Source organism: Scyliorhinus canicula, chromosome 7 (genome assembly GCF_902713615.1).
Source record: "Scyliorhinus canicula chromosome 7, sScyCan1.1, whole genome shotgun sequence".
Lineage (NCBI taxonomy): Eukaryota > Metazoa > Chordata > Chondrichthyes > Carcharhiniformes > Scyliorhinidae > Scyliorhinus > Scyliorhinus canicula.
The window spans coordinates 205,832,243-205,855,526 of record NC_052152.1 but is presented as its reverse complement, the minus strand read 5'-3'; the positions used below and the strand labels follow the sequence as shown (position 1 = coordinate 205,855,526).

Genomic DNA, 23,284 nt, shown 5'->3' with positions numbered 1-23,284 from the left:
AGAGTAGGGAGGGTACGCACACCCTTGCCCCCCCCCCCCCCCCCCCCAATTGGAGTGCAGGTGCCGGGACCTGCTTGTCAGGACTTTATCCGATTCTCGCCTTGGTGTTTTCCGGCTGGAGGGAGCGGAGGGAATGCTTCCAGGAGGCTGGTGAATTGGGCTTCCTGCCCGATAGTGGTGTGGAAATGAATTGAAATGACGAGTTTTCATGTTCCCGCTCGCTTTGCAGGGTGAGCTGGGAGACTAGCAACGGGTTTGATGCCTGGCGGGACCCCGTTTCTCTTTCCCTCGTGCCCGATTCCGTGAGCTATCATGATTCCTGCCTGAGGCTAGCGGCCCTGGAGAATTCCCCCCCCCCCCCCCGCCTCCGACCATCACCGCCGTGTCTTTAATGTCATGAACCATCCCAAAGTGCCTCGGAGGGCATAAAGCAGACAATGTTTAACACGGCAAAGTGACCGAGGACCTGCCCAAAGAGGAGGGTATCCATCAGATGTTAACAGAGGGGAGAGAATGGAAGAGAGGTTTCGCGAGGACATTCCGGATCCTCTGAGGTCCAGGCAACGAAGACGCAGCGGCCAATGGTGGAGCCATTAAAATCAGAAAAGCCCAACAGAGCAGAATTCGAGGCGTTCCGGCATCTCGGAGGGCTGTGGGGCCCGAGGAGATTGTAGGGATGGGGGCGGAAACGAGGCCGAGGAGGGATTTGAACACGTGGATGAGAATTTTAAAATCAAAGAGTTGCTGGAGCAGCAGCCAATTCCGTTCAGCTGAGCACGGGGGGGGGGGGTGATGGGTCGATGGGTCTCTGTGTGAGTTAGGATTCAGGTGGCAGGGGCTTTGGGTGAGATCAAGTTCAGGGAGGTGGGGGGAGGTGGGAGGTGCCCGGTGATCATTAAAATAATGCAGCCAACAAACTCCTGTTTTTATTCAGCATGGCCGTCAGGATTGGGAATGGATTAGAAAGAGGCAGCAGGCCGAGACTGGACTAGATGAAGGGATGGATATGGATTCAGTGTTTTGGACGGGAGAGTAGATGGGAATAATGCTGGGTGATTTTGGCAGCAGGTTGAGCTGAGCTGATTTTGAAGATGAATCGGGAAAAGATATCCCAGAGAGAAATGAGCTTTGACAAGCTCTGGAAAATAATTGCATTGAGTTTTATCACTGACACCCTCCCCCATCCACTGAGCTATTTGCATGAACTCTCCGCAGGGACTTCAAGGAGATGTTGGACTTTCTGGCGCCCAGGGCCCACAAGGACAGCGGGTAAGTAACAATATCACAGCACCAATTGTGACAGTTCTACACATTGTCACATTCACCAAAATATTCTTTGTCTTGTTATTTGAAGGTCGGGTACAGCCAGAACTTGTGACTAATATTTAATTCAACGGGATTACCTTTTAGCTGCCAGCATTGCCACAGATATTTTTCTTATCATTCTCGAGATGAGGGTGTCTCTGGTAAGGCCAATGTTCCTCATCCTCAGTTGCCCTTGAGGAGAAGGTGAGGCACCTTCTTGAGCCACTGCAGTCCCTGAGGTGTAGGTACACCCACAGTGCTGTTAGGGAGGGAGCTCACGCAATTTTGCCCCAGCGACAGTGAAGGAACGGCCGATATCTTTCCAAGTCAGGGTGGTGAGTGACTTGGAGGGGATCCTGTAGGTGGTAACATCCCCAAGTATCTGCTGCCCAAATCCTTCATTATAGTGATGGGTCCCCTTACTAACAAGCTAAGGGGCTGTTTAGCACAGTGCTAAATCGCTGGCTTTGAAAGCAGACCAAGGCAAGCCAGCAGCACGGTTCAATTCCCATACCAGCCTCCCCGAACAGGCGCCGGAATGTGGCGACTAGGGGCTTTTCACAGAAACTTACTCATGACAATAAGCGATGTTCTTCTTTCTTCTTTTCTCTAATGCCCTAGACAGCAGAGGGCCAGCTAGTGAGGACACTGCCAAGTCCCAACACAACACAATGCTAAAACCTAACCCTTTCAGTCCATGTTAATGTTGTCTGTATTCCTCAGGGTGAAGATGGCTTGAATGGACTTCCAGGACCACCTGGTCCTCCCGGACCCCAGGTATGTGTGATACCAATTCAGCAGGTCAAATGTCATGTTCAAATCCAGCTGCAGTCATGAAGAAGATGGAACAGGTCCATCATCTCATTTTGCGAGGGCAGATTTATTAATGGTGGGGAGGGGTTAAGATAGAATTTAGTGATCTGAAGATCAGGCAGGTTCTCCAGAGAGCGGGAGTTCTGCCTCATCAGGCTATTACTCTGCTGTGAAGGCAGGGTCCTACCTTAGTTATCCGCAGTCTGTCATTGGTCAACTAACTCTCAGATAAGTTAGTATTCGGAGCATCACGCTGGTCTTAGATGCTGCATCAACCAAGATACTTTGTCCTCATCAATCCTCAGTTCCGCCTCCTGCTTGGCAATTGTTGAGCCTTCAAATCATAGTCAGGGAAGGAGACTGTTTGGCCCATTGTACCTTGTGCTGGTTCTTTGGTGGAACTAATGATTACTCTGTCTTCCCTGCCCTTTCCACGTTGCCCTGCAAAAGTTTCCTTTCCAAGGTTTTACCCAGGCCCATTTTGGAAGTTGCTGTTGTATCTGATATCACCCTCTTGGCATTGAGTGAGGAGAGGGACTGTGAAGCCAACCAGGGTGTGATATCTCCCTGAGATACTGGGGGAGGGTCAGACCTCAGGAAGAGCCATTATCTTCAGGGAGAAGGGGAAAAATTTCTCCGAGGGGGGGAAATTGGACTTTGTCAGTAGTTGTCCCAACTGAAGCCAATGGAACAGAAGAATGGAGAATTTGTAAAAGGTGTTGTTACTTCCTCACCTCGGAAATACGGGAAATGATCAATATTCAGCAATTAATCTTACTTTATGCAATTACGTCGCAATTTAATCCAAACATATTCATCCTTTATCTTTCAGGGTCTCCCAGGGCTTTTCACAGGCGAAGGAAGTGGGGACTTTTCGGTAAGTGACCCAGCACCTCTTCCTGTTCAATGTGGGTGTGTGTGGTCATCATAAGTAAGTGGTTAAATAGCGGAAGATTTTAAAAAGTTGCTGAGGAAGTAGTCTTTCGTAGTCTTTAGCATTGAAAAGAAGGGAAGTGTGTTTATTTGTACACGTCCTCAGGATCGCCAGGAAGGATTCACAACCAGTAAAGTATTTTTGAATTGAGGTCAATCAATGTGCCCACATAGAACTCCCACAAAAGCTATGAAATAATTGACCAGATATTCTGGGCCTCTGTCCGTGATTGAGGGACAAAGATTGACCAGATCACTGGGGGAAATCCCCTGCCCTTCTCCAAATGGTGCAGTGGGGGTCACTTACATCCATGGGCCTCTGGATTACTAGTCTGGTGATATCACCACTACCCCACCACCATTGCTCTTGATTTAAGCTCTCCTCCTAAAGACAGAGAGAGTCAGCCTGGATTATGTACTCAACTTCTGTCTCGAGTCAGGCTCAGATCCACAATCTTCAGCCTCAAAAGGTGTCCCACTGGGACATGGTTTAGTAGATTGCACGCAGCGAAAGTTGACACTGGACAGGTAGACACATCTGTATCCCGCGAGGCCAATAAAGATCGCCACATAACTGGAGACTCCCTCACTAATCATCCAGAATTATTTAGCATCCATCTTGGAGGTGTTTATGGCGTGTGATGCAATATCAGCCACAGACACATTGCGGAGTGAAGTGCTGGTATTGGGCGAGAATGGTTCTGAATAGGCCGAAGATCACTAAATCACTGGGAAGGTCAGAAAAGCCACGAGGGCTAAGGCAGCTCCGTCAAGGCAATGGAAGCCGTTCTGAGTGAATCAAGGAGCACTGGGATGATGGCAGTGAATTAGAAACTGGTTAATGTGATGTCAAAATGAGGGGCGGGGGGGTGTAGCGGGGGGTGGGGGGGGCAGCGGGGGTGGTAGCGGGGGTGGGGTAGCGGGGGGGTGGCAGGGAGGGGGGGGTGGGTTGCTAGTCAAGGAAAACACTGCAGAAATTGAAATCTGAAATACAGCTGAAAACGAAGGAATGACTCCTCAGGTCTGACAACATCTGCCGAGAGAGAGAAACAGAGTTCATGTTTCAGGTTGATGGATTTTGATGCAAGGTCCAGAGCTGAAACATTGGCCTGGAATTCCATTCCCAGGTCAGCAGACCAGAGCTGGGACATCACCAGACTCCGCAGGCCTGACCCGGGAGAAAGCAACCCCAAAGATTGGATTTTCCTTCTGGGGTGGCTGTCTCAATGGAATAGTCATAGGCAGGGAGGCACCTGCAGCCTGCCAATGGGGAAAAGGTGATACACGTGAGGGGTATACTTAAAGCTTACTTTGTGGGGTGGGGGTGTATCTCTAATTGTGAGCATGCAGACGGCCTCAAGGTGGTGGGGGTTGAGATCCAGGTGGAGCCTGCGGAGACCCACAGTGTTGGGATGGCAGGAATGTTACCATAATCACTGTGTGCTCCAGGGTTACTGGGGGAGGCTGGAGTGATCAGAAGGGGGTCTGCCTGCACATTATGGGGTTCCATGATGGTTGGAGGGACATGAACAGAGACAGGAGGATGGTCAAAGCTGGGCTGGGAGTCAAAGTTCAGCACCACCATCCTGAGAACACAAATCTAATCGAATTTGGACATTTGAAACACATTCGAGGATATGGGAAGAAGTGCTGGTGAAAAGGATTTGCGTGTGTTTTGGGGTAGTCACTGTCGGTGCTGACTTGATGGGCCAAAGGGCCTTTTTTGTGCCGTATGACTTTATGTCGATGAAGACTTAGCTGAGAAAACTCATGCAGGTTCCACTGATAAAGTTTCGAGTTGGAAGCAGTAAGTTATGGCGCGCTTTCACACGAGACAACACTGGACATTTGGGTCACATTAAAGGTGGGTCTTTGTACATTTAACCATCAGAAGAATGTGAGATGGAAAGAGACAGTCCAAAGATGTGCGGGTTAGGTAGATTGGCCATGCTAAATTGCCCGTAGTGTCCTAAAAAGTAAGGTTGGGGGGGGGGGGGGGGGGGGTTGTTGGGTTACGGGTATAGGGTGGATACGTGGGGTTGAGTAGGGTGATCATTGCTCGGCACAACATCGAGGGCCGAAGGGCCTGTTCTGTGCTGTACTGTTCTATGTTCTAGACAGCCAGCCGTTAAGCACAGGTACTGGATATCTGCACAAAGCTCGATTCAACTCTATTAAAGCATCCAATCCTTCCTCAAGTTCAAGGCAGGGGTAATGTTGAATCTGAATGAACTGTGCTCAACCTTCTTCCATAATAATAATAATCGCTTATTGTCACTATGTTATTGCGATGACAAATTGTCGATGGTTTCCCACGATCTGTGAGGGAGTGCCTCAGCTACACAGAGAGACACAAACCACAAACACAGCCCAAGGGCATGACGGCGGCCTTCTGGCAGATTGGGGAGGGTGAGGTAAAAGCAAATTACTGCCGACGCTGGAATCTGAAACGAAAGGGACAATGCTGGAAAATCTCAGCAGGTCTGGCAGCATCTGTAGGGAGAGAAAAGAGCTAACGTTTCGAGTCCGATGACTGTTTGTCAAAGCTAACAGACAGAGAGAGTGGGAAATATTTATACTGTGCAGTGAGAATGAAAGAAAAGAAAAAAGAAAATTGCTTTATTGTCACGAGTAGGCTTCAATGAAGTTACTGTGAAAAACCCCTAGTCGCCACATTCCGGCGCCTGTCCGGGGAGGCTGGTACGGGAATCGAACCGTGCTGCTGGCCTGCCTTGGTCTGGTCACAGATATCAAGGGGAAAGAGTGCTAATGGCAGTCCCCAGAGAGAACAAAAGATGTGAAAGGTCAAACAGCAGAGAAACTAACATCAGAGGGTGAACTGTAGATGTGGGGGGAGGGGAAGGGGGAAGCAAAGAGGAGAAAGGTGCAGGAAAGGTGGATAAGATTGGGGGGGTGAAATTAAATGTATATTAAGATAGAAAGAAATGGTAAAAGACAGTTAAAATGAAATAAAACAAATGGGTCGAGGTGGGGCTGATCATCTGAAGTTGTTGAATTCGATGTTCAGGCCGGAAGGCTGTAGCTGCCTAACTGGAAGATGAAGGTGAGGTTCGTTCCTCATGTGGGAATTGCTGGAAAGGCCAACTCTTAATGCCCATCCCTAATTATCCTTTAACTGACTGGCTTGCTATGCCATTTATTTATTTATTTATTTATTTTTTAAAATTTAGAATACCCAAATCACTTTTTCCAATTAAGGGGCAATTTAGCGTGGCCAATCCACCTACCCTGCACATCTTTGGGTTGTGGGGGCGAAACCCACGCAGACACGGGGAGAATGTGCAAACTCCACACGGACAGTGATCCAGAGCCGGGATCGAACCTGGGATCTCGGCGCCGTGAGGCTGCAGGGCTAACCCACTGCGCCACCGTACTGCCTTGCTAGGCCATTTATAATAATAATAATCTTTATTATTGTTACAAGTAGGCTTACATTAAAACTGCAATGAAGTTACTGTGAAAAGCCCCTAGTCGCCACATTCCGGCGCCTATTCGGGTACACAGAGGGAGAATTCAGAATGTGCAAATTACCTAGAACATAGAACTTAGAATCTACAGTGCAGAAGGAGGCCATTCGGCCCATTAAGTCTGCACCGACCCACTTAAGCCCTCACTTCCACCCTATCCCCGTAACTCAATAACCCCTCCTAACCGTTTTGAACCCGAAGGGCAAATTATCACGGCCAATCTACCTAACCAGCACACCTTTGGACTGTGGGAGGAAACCGGAGCACCCGGAGAAAACCCATACAGACACGGGGAGAAAATGCAGACTCCGCACAGACAGTGACCCAAGCCGGGAATCGAACCTGGCAACCTGGATCTGTGAAGAAACAGTGCTAACCACTGCGCTACCGTGCCAAGAGTAAACCAAAAGACATTAGTGACCTAGACAGGTTTTTAACCACAATCCATAATGGTTTTATGGTTATCATCAGACTTTTAATTCCAGATTTGTATAGAATTCAAATTTTAGCATCTGCCAGGGTGGGATTTGAACCCAGGAACCCAGAGCATTACCGTGGGTCTCTGGATTATTAGCCCAATGTCAATACCACTACACCACGGCCTCCCCTGTCGGTCCACAGGAAGATTGCAGAATTGAGGCTGTGGTCAATGGCAGTGTCCAAATTGGGAAGGGGGGGAGCTGGCACCATCTACCACAACTTACAGAGGACCCTCAGACTGAGGCACATGACCCAGGGGAGCCACAGGAAGCCCTCGAGGCTGAGGCCAGACCCATCATGGAGGCGACTGCCTCAACCTGGGGTCTACCGATGACGCCTCCCATTAGGAGCTGAGTGAGTGTCAGTGCTGCACAGGCCTGTGATTGTCAAGACGTGGCAGCTCATATCTGCCACATTCAGCGAGAGGCTCTAACACCACATAGACTGGAAGGCCATCTTCCCTCCGCCAGTTCCCCCTAAGGTCGCCGCCACACTCATCCCAGGGATCCATGGGGACCTTAGTGGCATCTCAGACCACCACACATAAATGTATAAAGGAGGTGACGACTGCCCTCTACAGTAATTCTTACATCCTGAGTAGGTGCTTCAGAAAGATGGAGAGTTGCAGGGTTGGCTGCTGGGTGACAAGACGTACCCGCTGAAGAGATGGCTGATTACACCCTGCGCTGTCCTCAAAGTGCCTTGGATGAGAGATCCCACACTGTGCATTCTGTGACCAGGTCCATCATTGAGCAAACCATTGGTATCCATTGCTGGGACTGTTTAAGTGGGGCCCGACCGACATCATCTTGGTCTCTTGCGCCCTTCACAACCTATCGATTGAAAGGGGGATCACTTGCCACAGGGAGACATGGAGGATGCCAATAACTCCTCGGACGGTGAAGACCTGGAAGGTCAGGAACCTGAGGAGGGTGATGATGCTCAGCTTCCATGTAAGGATGCCCTTACAGCAGTACGACATGGAAGACGTTCCTGTGACACACTGATAGCCACCGGGTTCCAGCAGCAACGGTGCATTTCTCCAGTCCCTTAGCACTGTGCCAGTGATCGGACAAGCAGAGATCAAAAGTAAGGTCAGCATTCAGCGTTGGACATGTAACCGTTAAGGATCATAAAGCCCTCATTCTGGGAAGGGTCAACACCGAAAGCTGCAATGTTTAAGGTGGACGGCAGCACACCAACGCGCACTAATGCACACCAACACACACTAATGCACACCAACATACACTAATGCACACCAATGCACAGCAACGTGCATCAACGCACACCAACACACACCAAACGCACTAACATACACCAATGTACACCAACGTGCATCAACACACACCAACATGCACTAATGCACACCCATCTACACCAAAGTGCACCAATGCACACCGACGTGCATCAATGCAAACCCTGCTTTAACTGCACAATATGCAGTAACTGCCCCTGAAGGAGACTCTTTGAGTGGCCACAGAGATGGGAGTAGAGTTTGTAATGGCTCCAGGTCATGTGCTTTCACACTCACAATGTACACGCTTATATGACACAAGGGACGAGTGATTAACATCAGTGAGCTAAACTACACATAAACATGAGGCACATACGCGGAGGTAATCAGGGAGCAGAAGCTTGCGTCACCCTCACTAAGCATGCAGGTACAGCAGGCGGTAAAGAAGGTTAATGGTATGTTGGCCTTCATTGCGAGAGGTTTCGAGTATAGAAGCAGGGATGTGTTGCTGCAATTATACAGGGCCTTGGTGAGGCCACACCTGGAGCATTGTGTACAGTTTTGGTCTCCTTCTCTGAGGAAGGATGTTCTTGCTCTCGAGGGATTGCAGCGAAGGTTTACCAGACTGATTCCAGGGATGGTGGGACTGTCATATGAGGAGACATTGATTAGGTTGGGATTGTTCCCGCTGGAGTTCAGAATGAAGGGGAATCTCATAGAGACTTATAAAATTCTAACAGGACTAGACAGGGTAGATGCAGGGAACATGTTACCAATGATGGGTGTGCCCAGAACCAGGGGGTCACAGTCTGAGGATTCAGGGTAAACCATGTCGGACAGAGATAAGGAGACATTTCTTCACCCAAAGAGTGGTGAGCCTGTGGAATTCATTACCACAGGAAGTAGTTGATGCTAAAACTTTGAATATATTTACGAGGCGGCTGGATATAGCACTTGGGGAGAATGCGACAAAAGGCTATGGGGAGAAAGCAGGATTAGGCGCTTGAGTTGGATGATCAGCCATGATCGTGATGAATGGTGGAGCAGGCTCGAAGGGTCAAAAGGCCTCCTCCTGCTCCTATCTTCTATTTATCTATGCATCTATATATCTATGTATGAAGGCCCATATTCATATATCAGGGACATTCGCAAGATGAGACCTTCATGAACTCAAAATGTATTTACAAAGGTGCCTGATATATATAGTGAGTGAAGACGTGTACCACCATTGTGCTCTGAGTATTTCTTACTTATCCAGGAGTGAACTCCAGGATGTCAGCCGTCCCCCCTGCAGTCTGGAATCTCTCCATTCTGTTGGGGGTAGCTTGGTCTCCATAGAGACAAGTGGGTGGAAGAACACATGTGTCCGTGTGTGCTGAGATCTGCCCAGTAAAGGGTGAAGGTGCTGTTTGTGCAGGATGATAGATGAGATGATGGTGATATTAAAGTGTGAATGAGACACGCTGTTGTCTCCTTTGCTAATAGCATGTGAGATCTCTATGGAGGGTAACCATTTGGATGCTTGGATGCATTATGAAAGTGTGATTTGGAAGTGAGCAGTAGGTGGATCTACCTTGGTTGATCCGATTAGATCATTAATCTTCTTCCTGGACTGCAGGGCATGTCTTTCTTGGGTCCCAGTAGCACAAACCTCTGCTGCACCCCCCCCCCCCCCCCCCCCCTCCCAGGCCGGCGAGGTGACGTTGGTGGACGTCCTTGTTCCATTCGTTGGGAAGGGAGCATCGCAATGTTTGTGGACAGCATTCAGGAGAACATATATGAGATTCTGTGCAGACAACTGGACATGAGAACCCACCCTATCCCCCAACAGGAATCACCTCGCTTACCCCACCCACCACCACACCGGAGTCCAGACCCGAATATTCCATCCTGACAGTTGATTGATTGGACCATTACTGACTCTAATTTACAATAAAGACTTGAGTCAGAAACTGATTGCAAAGTGGTCAGGTTTGTAAATGATACAAAGTGAGGAAGACCAGAGGAGGTAGTTTAGAGATTCAAGAAGGAGTTAGAGAAAATGTTGTAGGTGGGAAGAATAATGACGATGGCATTTACTACAGACAACTGTTAAGTGGTCCGAGGAATACATTCTCCATGATTCGTGCTGAGAAAGCTACAGGTGAAGCGAAAGCATCTTAGATTAGACAATATGAGGCAAATGTTTCAAGGATGTCCAAATCCGTCTTCTGTTGGACAGTTGAGTGTGTGAGAGGATCATGCTGTGAGACTGGGCTGATTCAGACCCACTCTCCAGAGGCAGGAGGCGAATGTGTATCCATTGTTTCTGAAAACATTCAGAATCAGTAATTTACTGGAAAATAAGAACACACACTATTGATTACATATGTCTCTTGGCAAAGATATGAATTGACAGTTGACATTGACAGTTCATAGTGATTGATCAATCAATGATATTTATTTTCACTAATTTGGTTTCATCCTGATATTGATTGATCGCTAATTCATTTTGACTGATAGATAATTGATCTCTGATTTGATTGACCTCTGATATTGATTGATGTTGAAATGTGATTAATATTGATTGATCACTAATTTTTTTTTAACAAACATTTTATTAAGGCATTTATGTTTTTATAACATCAAAAGATACAAATACAAATGTAAACATAATTCAGTGCGTAACACCCCCCTCCATCTTTGACGATTTATCACTAATATTGATGAGAGCTGATATGAATATTGATTGTTCTCCGATATTCTTCAATAATGGCTTCTTTTGGCTTGTTTCTCCCCAGTGCCCAGCTGTCTGCCCCCCTGGGCCCGCTGGGCCCCCCGGAATACCTGGATTCAAGGTATGATCATGTAATCAATGTATTGATCCAGAGCCACACTGCTGTGAGTGTGTGTAAGTGTGTTTGTGATGGCATGTGTGAGGATGTGTGTGAGGGTGTGTAAGTGTGTTTGTGACAGCATTTGTGAGGGAGTGTGTGAGGGTGTGTAAGTGTGTGTGTGACAGCATTTGTGAGGGAGTGTGTGCGTGAGGGTGCATGTGAGGGTATGTGTGTGTGACAGCATGTGTGTGAGGGTGTGTGTGAGGATGGATGTGTATGAGGGTGTGTGTGAGGGTGTGTATGAGGGTGTGTGTGAGACGAAAGGGAAAATGCTGGAAAATCTCAGCAAGTCTGGCAGCATCTGTAGGGAGAGAAAAGAGCTAACGTTTCAAGTCCGATGACTCTTTGTCAAAGGGTGTGTGTGAGGGTGTGTGAGGATGTGTGTGAGGGTGTGTGTGGGTGAGTCTGTGTGTGTGAAGGTGTATGTGCGTGTGTCTGTGTGTGAGGGTGTGTGTGTACGTGTATGGGTGTATGTGAGTGTGTGTGTGAGAGAGAGAGATGATGGGTGTGTGCATCTGTGTGTGAGGGTATGTGAGCATGTGTGTGTGTTAGGAATTGGGTGTGTGAGGGTGTGTGTTTGTATGTGTGTGTGAGGGTATGTTTGTGAGTGTGTGACGGTTTGTGTGTGTGTGAGGGTGTGTGTGTGAGGGTGTGTGAGGGTGTGGATGTGTCAAGATATGTGAGTGGGTGTATGAGTGTGCTTGCATGTGTGTGGGTGTGAGAATGGGTGTATGAGGTTGTGTGAGTGTGCGTATGTCTGTGTGTGAGGATAGGTGTGTGAGGGTGCCTGTGTGTGAGGATTTGTGTATGGGTGTGTGTGATGTCATGTGTGAGGGTGTGTGTGAGGGTGTGTAAGTGTGTGTGTGACAGCATTTGTGAGGGAGTGTGTTCGTGAGGGTGCATGTGAGGGTATGTGTGTGTGACAGCATGTGTGTGAGGGTATGTGTGAGGGGTGTCTGTGTCTTAGGTCTGCGTGTGAGTGTGTGAGGGCGTGCAATGGTGTGTGTGAGGATGGGTGTGGGGGGGTGTGTGTATGGGTGTGTGAGGGGGCATGTGTGAGGGTGTGTATGTGAGGGTGCATATGTGAGGGTGAGTGTGAGGGTGTGTGAGTGTATGTGTGTGAGGGTATGTGTGGGTGTGTATGTGAGGGTGTGTATAAGGGTGTGTGTGAGGGTGTTTGTGATGGTGTATGTGAGAATGTGTGTGAGAGTGTGCGTATGGGCGTGTGAGGGGGCGCGTGTGTGGGTGTGTGTGTGAGGGTGTGTGTGAGGGTGTGCATGTGAGGGGGTGTGTGAGGGTGTGTGTGTGAGGGTGTTTTGTGAGGATGTGGGTGAGGGTGTGTATCTGAGATGTGTGTGAGGATGTTTTTGAGGGTGTGTGTGAGGGTGTGCATGTGAGGGTCTGTGTGAGGGTGTGCGTGCGGGTGTGTGTTGAGGGCGTGTGTGAGGGTGCGTATGTGAGGGTGTGTGTGAAGATGTGTGCGAGGATGTTTGTCAGGGTGTGTGTGAGGGTGGGTATGTGAAGGTGTGTGGGAAGGTGTGTGTGAAGGTGTTTGTGAGGGTGTGTAAGTGAGGGTGTGTAAGTGAGGGTGTGTGTGAGGGTGTGCGAGGGTGTTTGTGTGAGGGTGTGTGTGAGGGTGGTATGTGAGGGTGCGTATGTGAGGGTGTGTCTGAGGATGTGTGTGAGGGTGTGTACGTAGGGTGGATGTGAGGGTGTGTGTGAAGGTGTGTGTGAGGATGTTTGTCAGGGTATGTGTGAGGGTGTTTGTGTGTGTGAGGATGTCTGTGTAAGGGGGTGTGCATGTGTGCAAAGGTGTGAATTTGTGAATGTGAGGGTGTGTGTATGAATGTGAGGGTGTGTGTGTGTGAATGTGAGGGTGTGTGTGAGGGTGTGTGTGAGTGTGTGTGAGGGTGTGTGTGAGCGTTTGTGAGGGTGTGGGTGTGTGTATGTGAGAGTGTGTTTGAGGCTGTGTGTGGACGTGAAAGTGTGTGTGAGTGTGTGTGTGAGTGAGGGTGTGTGAGGGTGTGTGTGTGGATGTGAGGGTGTGTGTGAGTGTGTGTGAGAGTGTGTGTGTGAGTGAGGGTGTGTGAGGGTGTGTGTGTGGATGCGAGGGTGTGTGTGAGTGTGTGAGAGTGTGTGTGAGTGAGGGTGTGTGAGTGTGTGTGAGAGTGTGTGTGTGAATGAGGATGTGTGAGGGTGTGTGAGAGTGTGTGTGTGAGTGAGGGTGTGTGTGTGGATGTGAGGGTGTGCATGAGTGTGTGTGAGGGTGTGTGTGTGGATGTGAGAATGTGTGTGAGGGTGTGTGGGTATGTGGGTGTGTGTGTGTATGAGGCTGTGTGTGTGTTTGAGAGTGTGAGGGTGTGTGGGTATGTGGGTGTGTATGAGGCTGTGTGTGTGTTTGAGAGTGTGAGGGTGCATGTGAGGGTGTGTGGGTATGTGGGTGTGTGTGTATGAGGCTGTGTGTGTTTGAGAGTGTGAGGGTGCGTGTGAGGGTGTGTGTGTGAGGGTGTGTGTGTATGTGTGTGTGAGGGTGTGTGTGAGGGTGTGTGTGTGTGAGGGAGGGTGTGTGTGAGGGTGTGTGTGTGTATGTGTGTGTGAGGGTGTGTGTGAGGGTGTGTGTGAGGGTGTGTAACACTGATGTCAGTTAGATTCAGCTAAATGGAAAAATTTAAGATCAGGGACAGACTCACTGTGATGATAATCTGGACAGAATATAAGAGGTGAAGTCAATCCAGAAGTCAGGCGTGCAGTTTGGGAAGTCTCGATGTGGGGTGAAGGGAAAGTTGGGATGAGGAATCACATCCTGTGAAAGAATCAGTTTAGATGGTAACCTTGTGTCCTCATTCCGACTGAGTGAGGGTTCAGGGAAGGAAAAGGCAGTGATGGTGGCTGAAGCTTTCCGGATGTTCCCGCTGGCAAAATCTTCCGGTCCTGCCGATGATGACCCCCCTACCTGCCCCCCACACCGGGGGTGCAAACAATGTGAAACCCAGGGCAACACGGTGGCGCAGTGGTTAGCACTGCTGCCTCACGGCGCCGAGGTCCCAGGTTCGATCCCGGCTCTGGGTCACTGCCTGTGTTGAGTTTGCACATTCTCTCTATGGGTCTCACCTCCACAACCCAAAGATGTGCAGGGTAGATGGATTGGCCACGTTAAATTACCCCTCAATTGGAAAAAATGAATTGGGTAACTAAATTTATTTTTTAAAAATCAATGCGAAACCTCATTACCAGCGGCCAATGATCGGCCATCTCAACCCCTACAAAACATTCCGCCGTGGGAGGGGGAGAGGGAGTGGGTCCTACCCGGGAGGGTCCCTCCTGCTCAGTGTGCGCAGAGAGCTCAGAACTGCGGCGTATAAATATATGATAATCATAAATGAATCCAATCGGGAACTTCTTGAGCCATAGTATGTTCAGAATGCAGAACCTGAGGTCGTTATGGCCCCTACCTCCTGGTTCGATGAGTGGGTGAAGGTACCTCTGTTCCTAGGGGGTGACACCCCAGCGAGAGTTGCCATGTTTTGGTTGTGACAGATGGGGAGCAATGACCACAGGACTGTGAATGGGTCTATTTCCAGTGTTCATGGTGCCCGAGCGAGCGCTGATTATTGTTTTGGTCTTTGTTCCAGGGTCACACGGGGCACAAGGGCGAACGAGGAGAACCCGGAAAAAGAGGCTCCAAGGTAATTCACCAATGGTTTCCATCAGAGAGAGTTGCAGATCTGAGTGAGAGGCACAATCTGAAGATTGTGTTTGGAAGTTTAATGTGCATTATTTACTCAGTGCAATGTCTGTTCACTGTGAACTTACCCATCCTGATGAATGATTGTTTGTTTGGAATTCCAGGGTGATTCCGGACCCCCAGGTGTGTCAGGTATACCTGGAGCCATCGGATTACAGGTAAGGGCAGCTCGGGATGGAAGAGTGGGCGGATGGATGGGTGGGGAGCATTTTGTTATTGCATTTACAACCAAACTCAAAACTGCACAAAGATATCGGATAGCCACTAGAAATAAGAATCTGATTTTCAGCCTCTACTCGATATTTGGCGGTTTAATTTTCCTGGTCCAGGTAGGCGTGAGAGTTCCTGACCTTGGACACGTAAGTCCTGAACCCTGATGATTTCCAAGTGGGGAAAATAAGTCACATCGCTGCCTTCTTTTGTGGGCTTGCTCCCTGGAAATCTCCAGAGGTGCGCGAGCCCCATGGTCAGATACCTTTTGAGGTTACTCCGCAAACAGGCAATGAGGGAAGCTCGGTGCACAGGTCACTAATAGCTAGATCAAAGGCAGAAGTTTGAAGAAGTTTCCAGTGCTTACAGCCAAAGTAGCTGAAGGCATGGCCACCAATGGCGGACCGATGGCAATCATGGTTCGGCTCGGGGCCAGAATTAAAGGAGTGTAGGCCTCTCAAAGGATTGAGAGTTGGAATGAGATGGGAGGGTTGTCCTCTGATGGAACGCTGAGTAGATTGAGCCTATATTCTCTGTCAGGTACACCCCACACTTCCCTCATTCGAAGAAAGAGAGGTGATCCTATTGGAACATGGAATTATGAAGTGATTTGACAAGCTCCACAGAAACATCTTCACTCACAGAGTTGTGAGTGTTTGGAATTGTCATATCACAGAGGTATGAAGGCAGAGTTGCACGAGTATGAAAATTTAAAATCTAGGAGATTCCCAACTGGGAGCTAATAAACCCCAATGAGCTGCACGCATAAACCCCCTCATGCCCAGAATAGAAGAGCCAGCAACAACATCTTGGACATGGAGACTTGTATGGAGTCACTCAGTCAAATGTCGACTCAACAGTTTTGAGGGTTGAATAGTTATCAAGGGCAGGGGGGTATCATTGGGCGATGGTTCAGGGTATCGAGGGCAGAGGGGTATCATTGGGTGATGGTTCAGGGTATCGAGGGCAGAGGGTTATCATTGGGTGATGGTTCAGGGTATCGAGGGCAGAGGGGTATCATTGGGTGATGGTTCAGGGTATCGAGGGCAGAGGGGTATCATTGGGTGATGGTTCAGTGTATCAAGGGCAGAGGGGTATCATTGGGTGATGGTTCAGGGTATCGAGGGCAGAGGGGTATCATTGGGTGATGGTTCAGGGTATCGAGGGCAGAGGGGTATCATTGGGTGATGGTTCAGGGTATCGAGGGCAGAGGGGTATCATTGGGTGATGGTTCAGGGTATCGAGGGCAGAGGGGTATCATTGGGTGATGGTTCAGGGTATCGAGGGCAGAGGGGTATCATTGGGTGATGGTTCAAGGTATTGAGGGCAGAGGGGTATCATTGGGTGATGGTTCAGGGTATCGAGGGCCGAGGGGTATCATTGGGTGATGGTTCAGGGTATCGAGGGCAGAGGGGTATCATTGGGTGATGGTTCAGGGTATCGAGGGCAGAGGGGTATCATTGGGTGATGGTTCAGGGTATCGAGGGCAGAGGGGTATCATTGGGTGATGGTTCAGGGTATCGAGGGCAGAGGGGTATCATTGGGTAATGGTTCAGGGTATCGAGGGCAGAGGGGTATCATTGGGTAATGGTTCAGGGTATCGAGGGCAGAGGGGTATCATTGGGTGATGGTTCAGGGTATCGAGGGCAGAGGGGTATCATTGGGTGATGGTTCAGGGTATCGAGGGCAGAGGGGTATCATTGGGTGATGGTTCAGGGTATCGAGGGCAGAGGGGTATCATTGGGCGATGGTTCAGGGTATCGAGGGCAGAGGGGTATCATTGGGTGATGGTTCAGGGTATCGAGGGCAGAGGGGTATCATTGGGTGATGGTTCAGGGTATCGAGGGCAGAGGGGTATCATTGGGTGATGGTTCAAGGTATCGAGGGCAGAGGGGTATCATTGGGTGATGGTTCAGGGTATCGAGGGCCGAGGGGTATCATTGGGTGATGGTTCAGGGTATCGAGGGCAGAGGGGTATCATTGGGTGATGGTTCAGGGTATCGAGGGCAGAGGGGTATCATTGGGTGATGGTTCAGGGTATCGAGGGCACAGGGGTATCATTGGGTGATGGTTCAGGGTATCGAGGGCAGAGGGGTATCATTGGGTAATGGTTCAGGGTATCGAGGGCAGAGGGGTATCATTGGGTAATGGTTCAGGGTATCGAGGGCAGAGGGGTATCATTGGGTGATGGTTCAGGGTATCGAGGGCAGAGGGGTATCATTGGGTGATGGTTCAGGGTATCGAGGGCAGAGGGGTATCATTGGGTGATGGTTCAGGGTATCGAGGGCAGAGGGGTATCATTGGGTGATGGTTCAGGGTATCGAGGGCAGAGGGGTATCATTGGGTGATGGTTCAGGGTATCGAGGGCACAGGGGTATCATTGGGTGATGGTTCAGGGTATCGAGGGCAGAGGGGTATCATTGGGTGATGGTTCAGGGTATCGAGGGCAGAGGGGTATCATTGGGTGATGGTTCAGGGTATCGAGGGCAGAGGGGTATCATTGGGTGATGGTTCAGGGTATCGAGGGCAGAGGGGTATCATTGGGCGATGGTTCAGGGTATGGTGCTGACTACAGTTGAGGCTGATTGAAACTTTTCCTGTACCAGGGCTTTGCCTTCTCCTGGTTCAACCTCCTGTGCCAGTCACGTTGCTGTTTCTTGGTGACACCCAAAGAAGTGAAAGCTGACCTGTGTCACATCACAACCTTCAGTTCCTCTGCCAGACAAAGAAATACCTTGCATTCATATAGCGCCTTTCGTGATCTTGGGATGTCCAAAAGAGCTATTCAGTCAATAAAGTTCTTGTTCCGTCGCTGTTCTAAAGCGGTCAATTTATACACAGCATGTTTCTACAACCAGCCAAGTAATCTGTTTCAGTGACATTGGCTGAGATTATTAAAACAATATTCTTTAACGGGCTGTGGGTGTTGCTGGCTGGGCCGGCATTTGTTGCCCCTCCCTGATTGGCCTTGAATTGAGTGTCTCGCTCGGCTATTTCAGAGGGGCAGCTAAGAGTCAACCACATTCTGTGGGTCTGGAGTCACATGTAGGCCAGACCAGGTAAGGACGGCAGATTTCCTTCCCTAAAGGACATGAGTGAACCAGATGGGTTTTTTTAAAGACTATCGATGATGGCTTTGAGCCACCATTACTGAGAGCAGCTTTATATTCCAGATTTAAATTCCACCAGCTTCTGAGGTGGGATTTGAACCCATGAGCATTATCCCGGGTCTCTCACAGGTCAGTGACACTATCACCCAACCACCATCCTCCTCCAACATTGGCCAGAACACCAGGGATAAATCCCCTGCCTTTCTTCAAAATGGTGGCCATGGAGTCGTTTCCACCTGCCCGAGAGAACAGGAGCAGGCGTAGCTCGTTAGACCCTCGGACCTACTCCACCATTCAATATAATCATGGCTGATCTTCTATTTCAACTCGTTTTCCCGCCCACTCTCCACATCCCTTGACTCTGCCAGAGATTAAAAATCTATCAATCTCAGCCTTGAATACACTCAACGACAGAACATCCATGAGGGTGGACAATTCCAAATATTCACAACCCTCTGGGTGATGGCGTTTTCTTCATCTCAGTCCTAAATCTAAACCTTTTCCTGAGATCCGTGTTCTAGATTCTCCAGCCAGGAGATACAGCCTCGCAGTGTTTTCCCTGGCAAATCCCTTCATAATCTAGAATCTTTCAGCAAGATCACCTCTCCTTCTTCGAATGTGAGAAGTGTAGAGTGTTGATGACAGGGAACGTAGACCCAATCTACTCACCCTTCCATCTTAGGACAATCTTCTCATTCCCTGAGCCAATCAAATAAACCATCTTCTGTACTTCAATATATCCTTTCCTAAATATAAAAACCAAAAGGGCACACACTACTCCAGGTGTGGTCTCACCAAAATCCTGTACAATTGTACTAAGATTTCCTCATTCCTAGACTACATTTTTTTGCAATAAAGGCCAACATGCCATTTCCTTCCTATTCGCTTTCTTTTCTAGCATGTTAACTTTGTGTTCCATCTATCCAAATGCCCGGGTCTCCCTGGGCACCGACTTGGAAACGTGTAATTCCTTTCAAAAAATATTCTATTTTCCTATTCTTATTACCACAGTGAATAACACCACACTTTCCAAAATTATACTGCATCTGCCTCCTTGTTGCCCATGCACTTTCTGTACCTCTTCAGCCTCTTTGTATCTATCTCATAGATTACAATCCCATAACTCAGGTAACTTTGTATCGTTCTATAACTTAAATGCTTTACTCTCTGTTGCTTTGTCGAAGTCTTTAATATAGATTGTATAAAGCTAAGATTTCGGCGCTGACCCCGGGGACATTCCACTAGTCACAGCCTGTCTAATTGAAAATTCTCCATTTCTCCCTACTTCTTGCTTCCTGTCCACTCAGCCATTCTAATATATTGCTCCCTACTCCATGAGCCCTTATTTTACCCATTAACATTTTATGTGGCACCTGATTGAATTCCCTTTGAAAACCTATATATACAACATCTACCGGCTCTCCTTTATCTATCCTACTAGTTACATTCTCAAAAAGCTGCGATTTGGTGGCAGAGGGCAGAAGACAGACTCTTTTTTAACGTGACCTCCACAAGATAGCAGAACTTTGAACAGTGCAGTGATCCCTCGCTATTGCACAGGGAGTGTCAGCATATACTTTTATATTCAAGTTGCTGGAGTGGGATTGAACTCCCAACTTCATGAGAGTGCTGCCCACTGAGCCACGGTTGTCCCAGCAGTGTCAGCTTGCTTCAGCCAAGGCCGTGTTTTACACCAGCAGGAAGGGCCACTCACACCCATCAGACATGAGGCCTCCCTCGCCGAACAGGAAGCCCCTATTCGAAGCCAGTGCTCCGCACTCTCCAGGGTTGAATGGAGTCTGGCTCAAACCAAACCTAGAGTCTGTGGTCACTCTGCCTGAGCAGCCGAACCCCTGCCTAATGGCAGCTCAGTATTTAAATACCCAATTCTGGTCTCCGGCCACTTTATAATCCTGATTCAGAGACAGGAGCTGCTGTCGCTAATTAGTACAAATTGCAGTGGGACAAATAGAGTGATAAATAAGAATACTACAGGAAGAAATGACATAATCCTGAGAAGTGTTCACGTTGTTAAGGATGATCAGTGTGGGGCATAGAATTCTGATGATGTGACAATGCTTGAATCTATCTGGTTGGATTTTGTGGAGTGGGTTTTATATCCGACTATTCCATTCACTCTGCAGGGTCCACGAGGTTTGAGGGGCCTGCCTGGTAAACCTGGTCTCTCTGGGAACAGAGTAAGTGAACGCCGGGATTTAACATTTTTTTTCTACGTTGAAGCATCACCTCGGGAAAGTTGTTAACTTCATCAGTCATTGCACAGTCATTGAGCAACTTGCATTTACATGGAGGTGATATTTTAGTCTTCTAATATCCCAACACGCTTCACAAGAGCGTCAATCAGACAAAGCCTTGGCAATGAGCTAAAGCGGGGGATATTCATACAGGTCAGCAAACACCTGGCGAAAGAGGTCGGTTTTAAGGAATGTGTTAAAGGAGAAAGAGAGAGAGACGAGGAGGGTTGTGGGGTGGGGAGTGCAGTTCAAGAGTTTGTAAGAAAGGCAGCTGAGAGCACTCTTGGGGCAGGAGGCTGAAGCTGTTTTGGTAGCTCGGATTGTAAACGCGTCATGGCAGACAAGGAGCTCTGAGCTCACTCAGCGATATCCTGATCTGGAGGTTATAGATGGTGAGCAAATATCAAAAACCAGTGCCATTACTGTCGTTTCCCATGACTGTTCTAATCTACACCATTTTGTTAAAGGTTGGCCTTAACCTTTATTTACGCTAATTGTCCTGTTCTTCTGCAGGGTCCCACGGGATTCCATGGACCAGTTGGTCCTCCTGGGCGCCCAGGCAAAGTTGTAAGTATTAAATCAATGCTGGATATCTGCACTGAATTTTCTAACTTCCCTTTAGTTTAAGAACTATTGAATCAATGTTGAGAGATTGGAGTGTAGCACAGTGGACCTTCTCATTGTGTTGTTTTAGAGTTCCTGAATTCATAGAGTGTATATGGACTAATTACTTAGAACAATTTGTTCTGGGACTAATCAGGTTGCAGGCTATGTTAGACATGGTAACAGGTAAAGAGACAAGGTTGTTTAATGCTTCTTCATTGTAGTAATCCACGGAATGCAGGAGTTCCGTCACCACACCAATATTTATTTACAATAACGATATTACAGGAGCAACTACAAACAGTGCTGCTAGCAGTCCAGTCAACTTAAGACTGGCTCACAAAGCCTACACAGGTGCTTATATGGGCCCCCTCAATGAGCTATCATTGAGGGAGCTCATACTCCAATTGGCCAACCAATAAAGCCAATTGGAGTTCATTACATTCATAAAGAATCTTCTAGGATCCGTACAGTGTAGAAGGAGGCCATTCAGCCCATCAAGTCTGCACTGACTCCCCCAAAAGAGCACCCTAAACAGGCCCACTGCCCAGTCCTATCCCCGTAACATGCACATCGTTGGACTGTGTGAGGAAACCGGAGCACCCGGAGGAAACCCAAACAGACATGGGGAGAATGTGCAAACTCCACACAGACAGTCACCCAAGGCCGGAATTGAACTCTGGTCCCTGGCGCTGTGGGGCACCATTGTGCCACCATGCCGTCCATCAAGCATAACATGGCAGAGTTTCACATTCAGTTTGATTGTGAGAAATGTGGGCCTAAAACTAGTGTTTTAAACTTAAATAAAGACAATTAGAGTATGAAGGCAGAGTTAGCTAAAGTCAACTGGGAAAATAGATGAAATGGTGCAACTGTAGAGAAGCATTGGCAGATATTTAAGGAGACAATTCATAAGACTCAACAAAGATATATTCCACTGGGAAAGAATGGCTCATCCCGCAGGATACATCATTCGTGACTAACTCAGAAAGTTACGGGTGATATCAAATTGAAAGAAAAGGCTTACAATGCTGCAAGTTTAGTGTATGCCAGAAGATTGGATATTTTTTAGAAACCAGGAAAGAATGAATAAAAAAAAGGGGGACAAATTAGAGTATGAGGGAAAGAAACTAGCAAGAAAGCGAAAAACAGACAGTAAAAATTAAAAATTAAAATGAAAAGAGTAGCTAACGCATTGAGGATGAGACTGGGGAATTAATAATGGGATACAAGGAAAAGGCAGAAACTTTGGGCAAGTATTTTGTATCTGTTTTCACAGTGGAAGACACAAAAATGATCCCAAGAATAATGGAAAATTAAGAGGCAAATAGAGGGTGGAGCTTAGAATAATTACCATCATTAGAGGGTGGAGGCAGACAAGGCCCTGAACCTGATGGCCTGAATCTTAGGGTCTTAAAAGAAGTGACTGCGGAGATAGTGGATCTATTGGTGGCTATATTCCAAAAATTCCTAGATTCTGGAAGATCCCAGTGGATTGGAAAACTGCAAATTCAAGAAAGGAAGAAAGAAGGTATTGGCCAGTTCATCTAACATCTGTCATTGGGAACATGCATTTGGGAATGGGCAACATGGTGGCACAGTGGTTAGCACTGCTGTCTCAGCGCCCGGGAGCTGGGTTCCTTTCCGGCCTCGGGTCACTGTCTGTGTGGAGTTTGCACTTTCTCCCAGTGTCTGCGTGAGTTTTCTCCGGGTGCTCCATGATAACATGCCCCCTATAGTGTCCAGGGATGTGCAGGTTTGGTGGGGTTAAGGGGATAGTGTGAAGAGTGGGACTAGGTGAGGTGTTCTTTCAGAGGGTCAGTGCAGACTCAATGGGCCAAACAGACTCCTTCTGCCCTGTACAGATTCTATGGTTCTATAATAAAATCAGGCAGAGTCAATTTGGTTTTGTGAAAGAGAAATAACATTTGACAAATTTATCAGAGTTCTTTGAGTTGTTAACAGGTAGGGAGGATAAAATGGAGCCAGTAGATGGAATGTGTTTGGATTTCCAAAAGACATTTGATAAGGTGCCACATAAAAGGTTACTGCACAAAATAAAAGTTTGTGGTATTGGGGGTGATATATTAGTACGGATAGATGATTGACTAACTAACAGGGAATGGAGTGCTGGGATAAATAGATCATTTTCAGGATGGCAAACTGTAACAAGTGGAGTGGCACAGTGATCATTGTTGGCACCTCAACTATTTAAAATCTATATTAATGACT

At 48.1% G+C, this 23,284-nt stretch overlaps 1 protein-coding gene across 1 annotated transcript in view; it reads left to right on the top strand.

The window, feature by feature from the left end:
* Nucleotides 1-23,284, top strand: part of col9a3 (collagen, type IX, alpha 3) — a 170,333-nt gene that overhangs the window by 67,034 nt on the left and 80,015 nt on the right. The window contains exons 8-15 of the mRNA XM_038803765.1: nucleotides 1,216-1,269; nucleotides 2,029-2,082; nucleotides 2,951-2,995; nucleotides 11,034-11,090; nucleotides 14,762-14,815; nucleotides 14,979-15,032; nucleotides 20,339-20,392; nucleotides 20,963-21,016. Coding sequence (XP_038659693.1) covers nucleotides 1,216-1,269; nucleotides 2,029-2,082; nucleotides 2,951-2,995; nucleotides 11,034-11,090; nucleotides 14,762-14,815; nucleotides 14,979-15,032; nucleotides 20,339-20,392; nucleotides 20,963-21,016 — 426 coding nt within the window. The remainder of the gene's footprint in view (nucleotides 1-1,215; nucleotides 1,270-2,028; nucleotides 2,083-2,950; nucleotides 2,996-11,033; nucleotides 11,091-14,761; nucleotides 14,816-14,978; nucleotides 15,033-20,338; nucleotides 20,393-20,962; nucleotides 21,017-23,284) is intronic.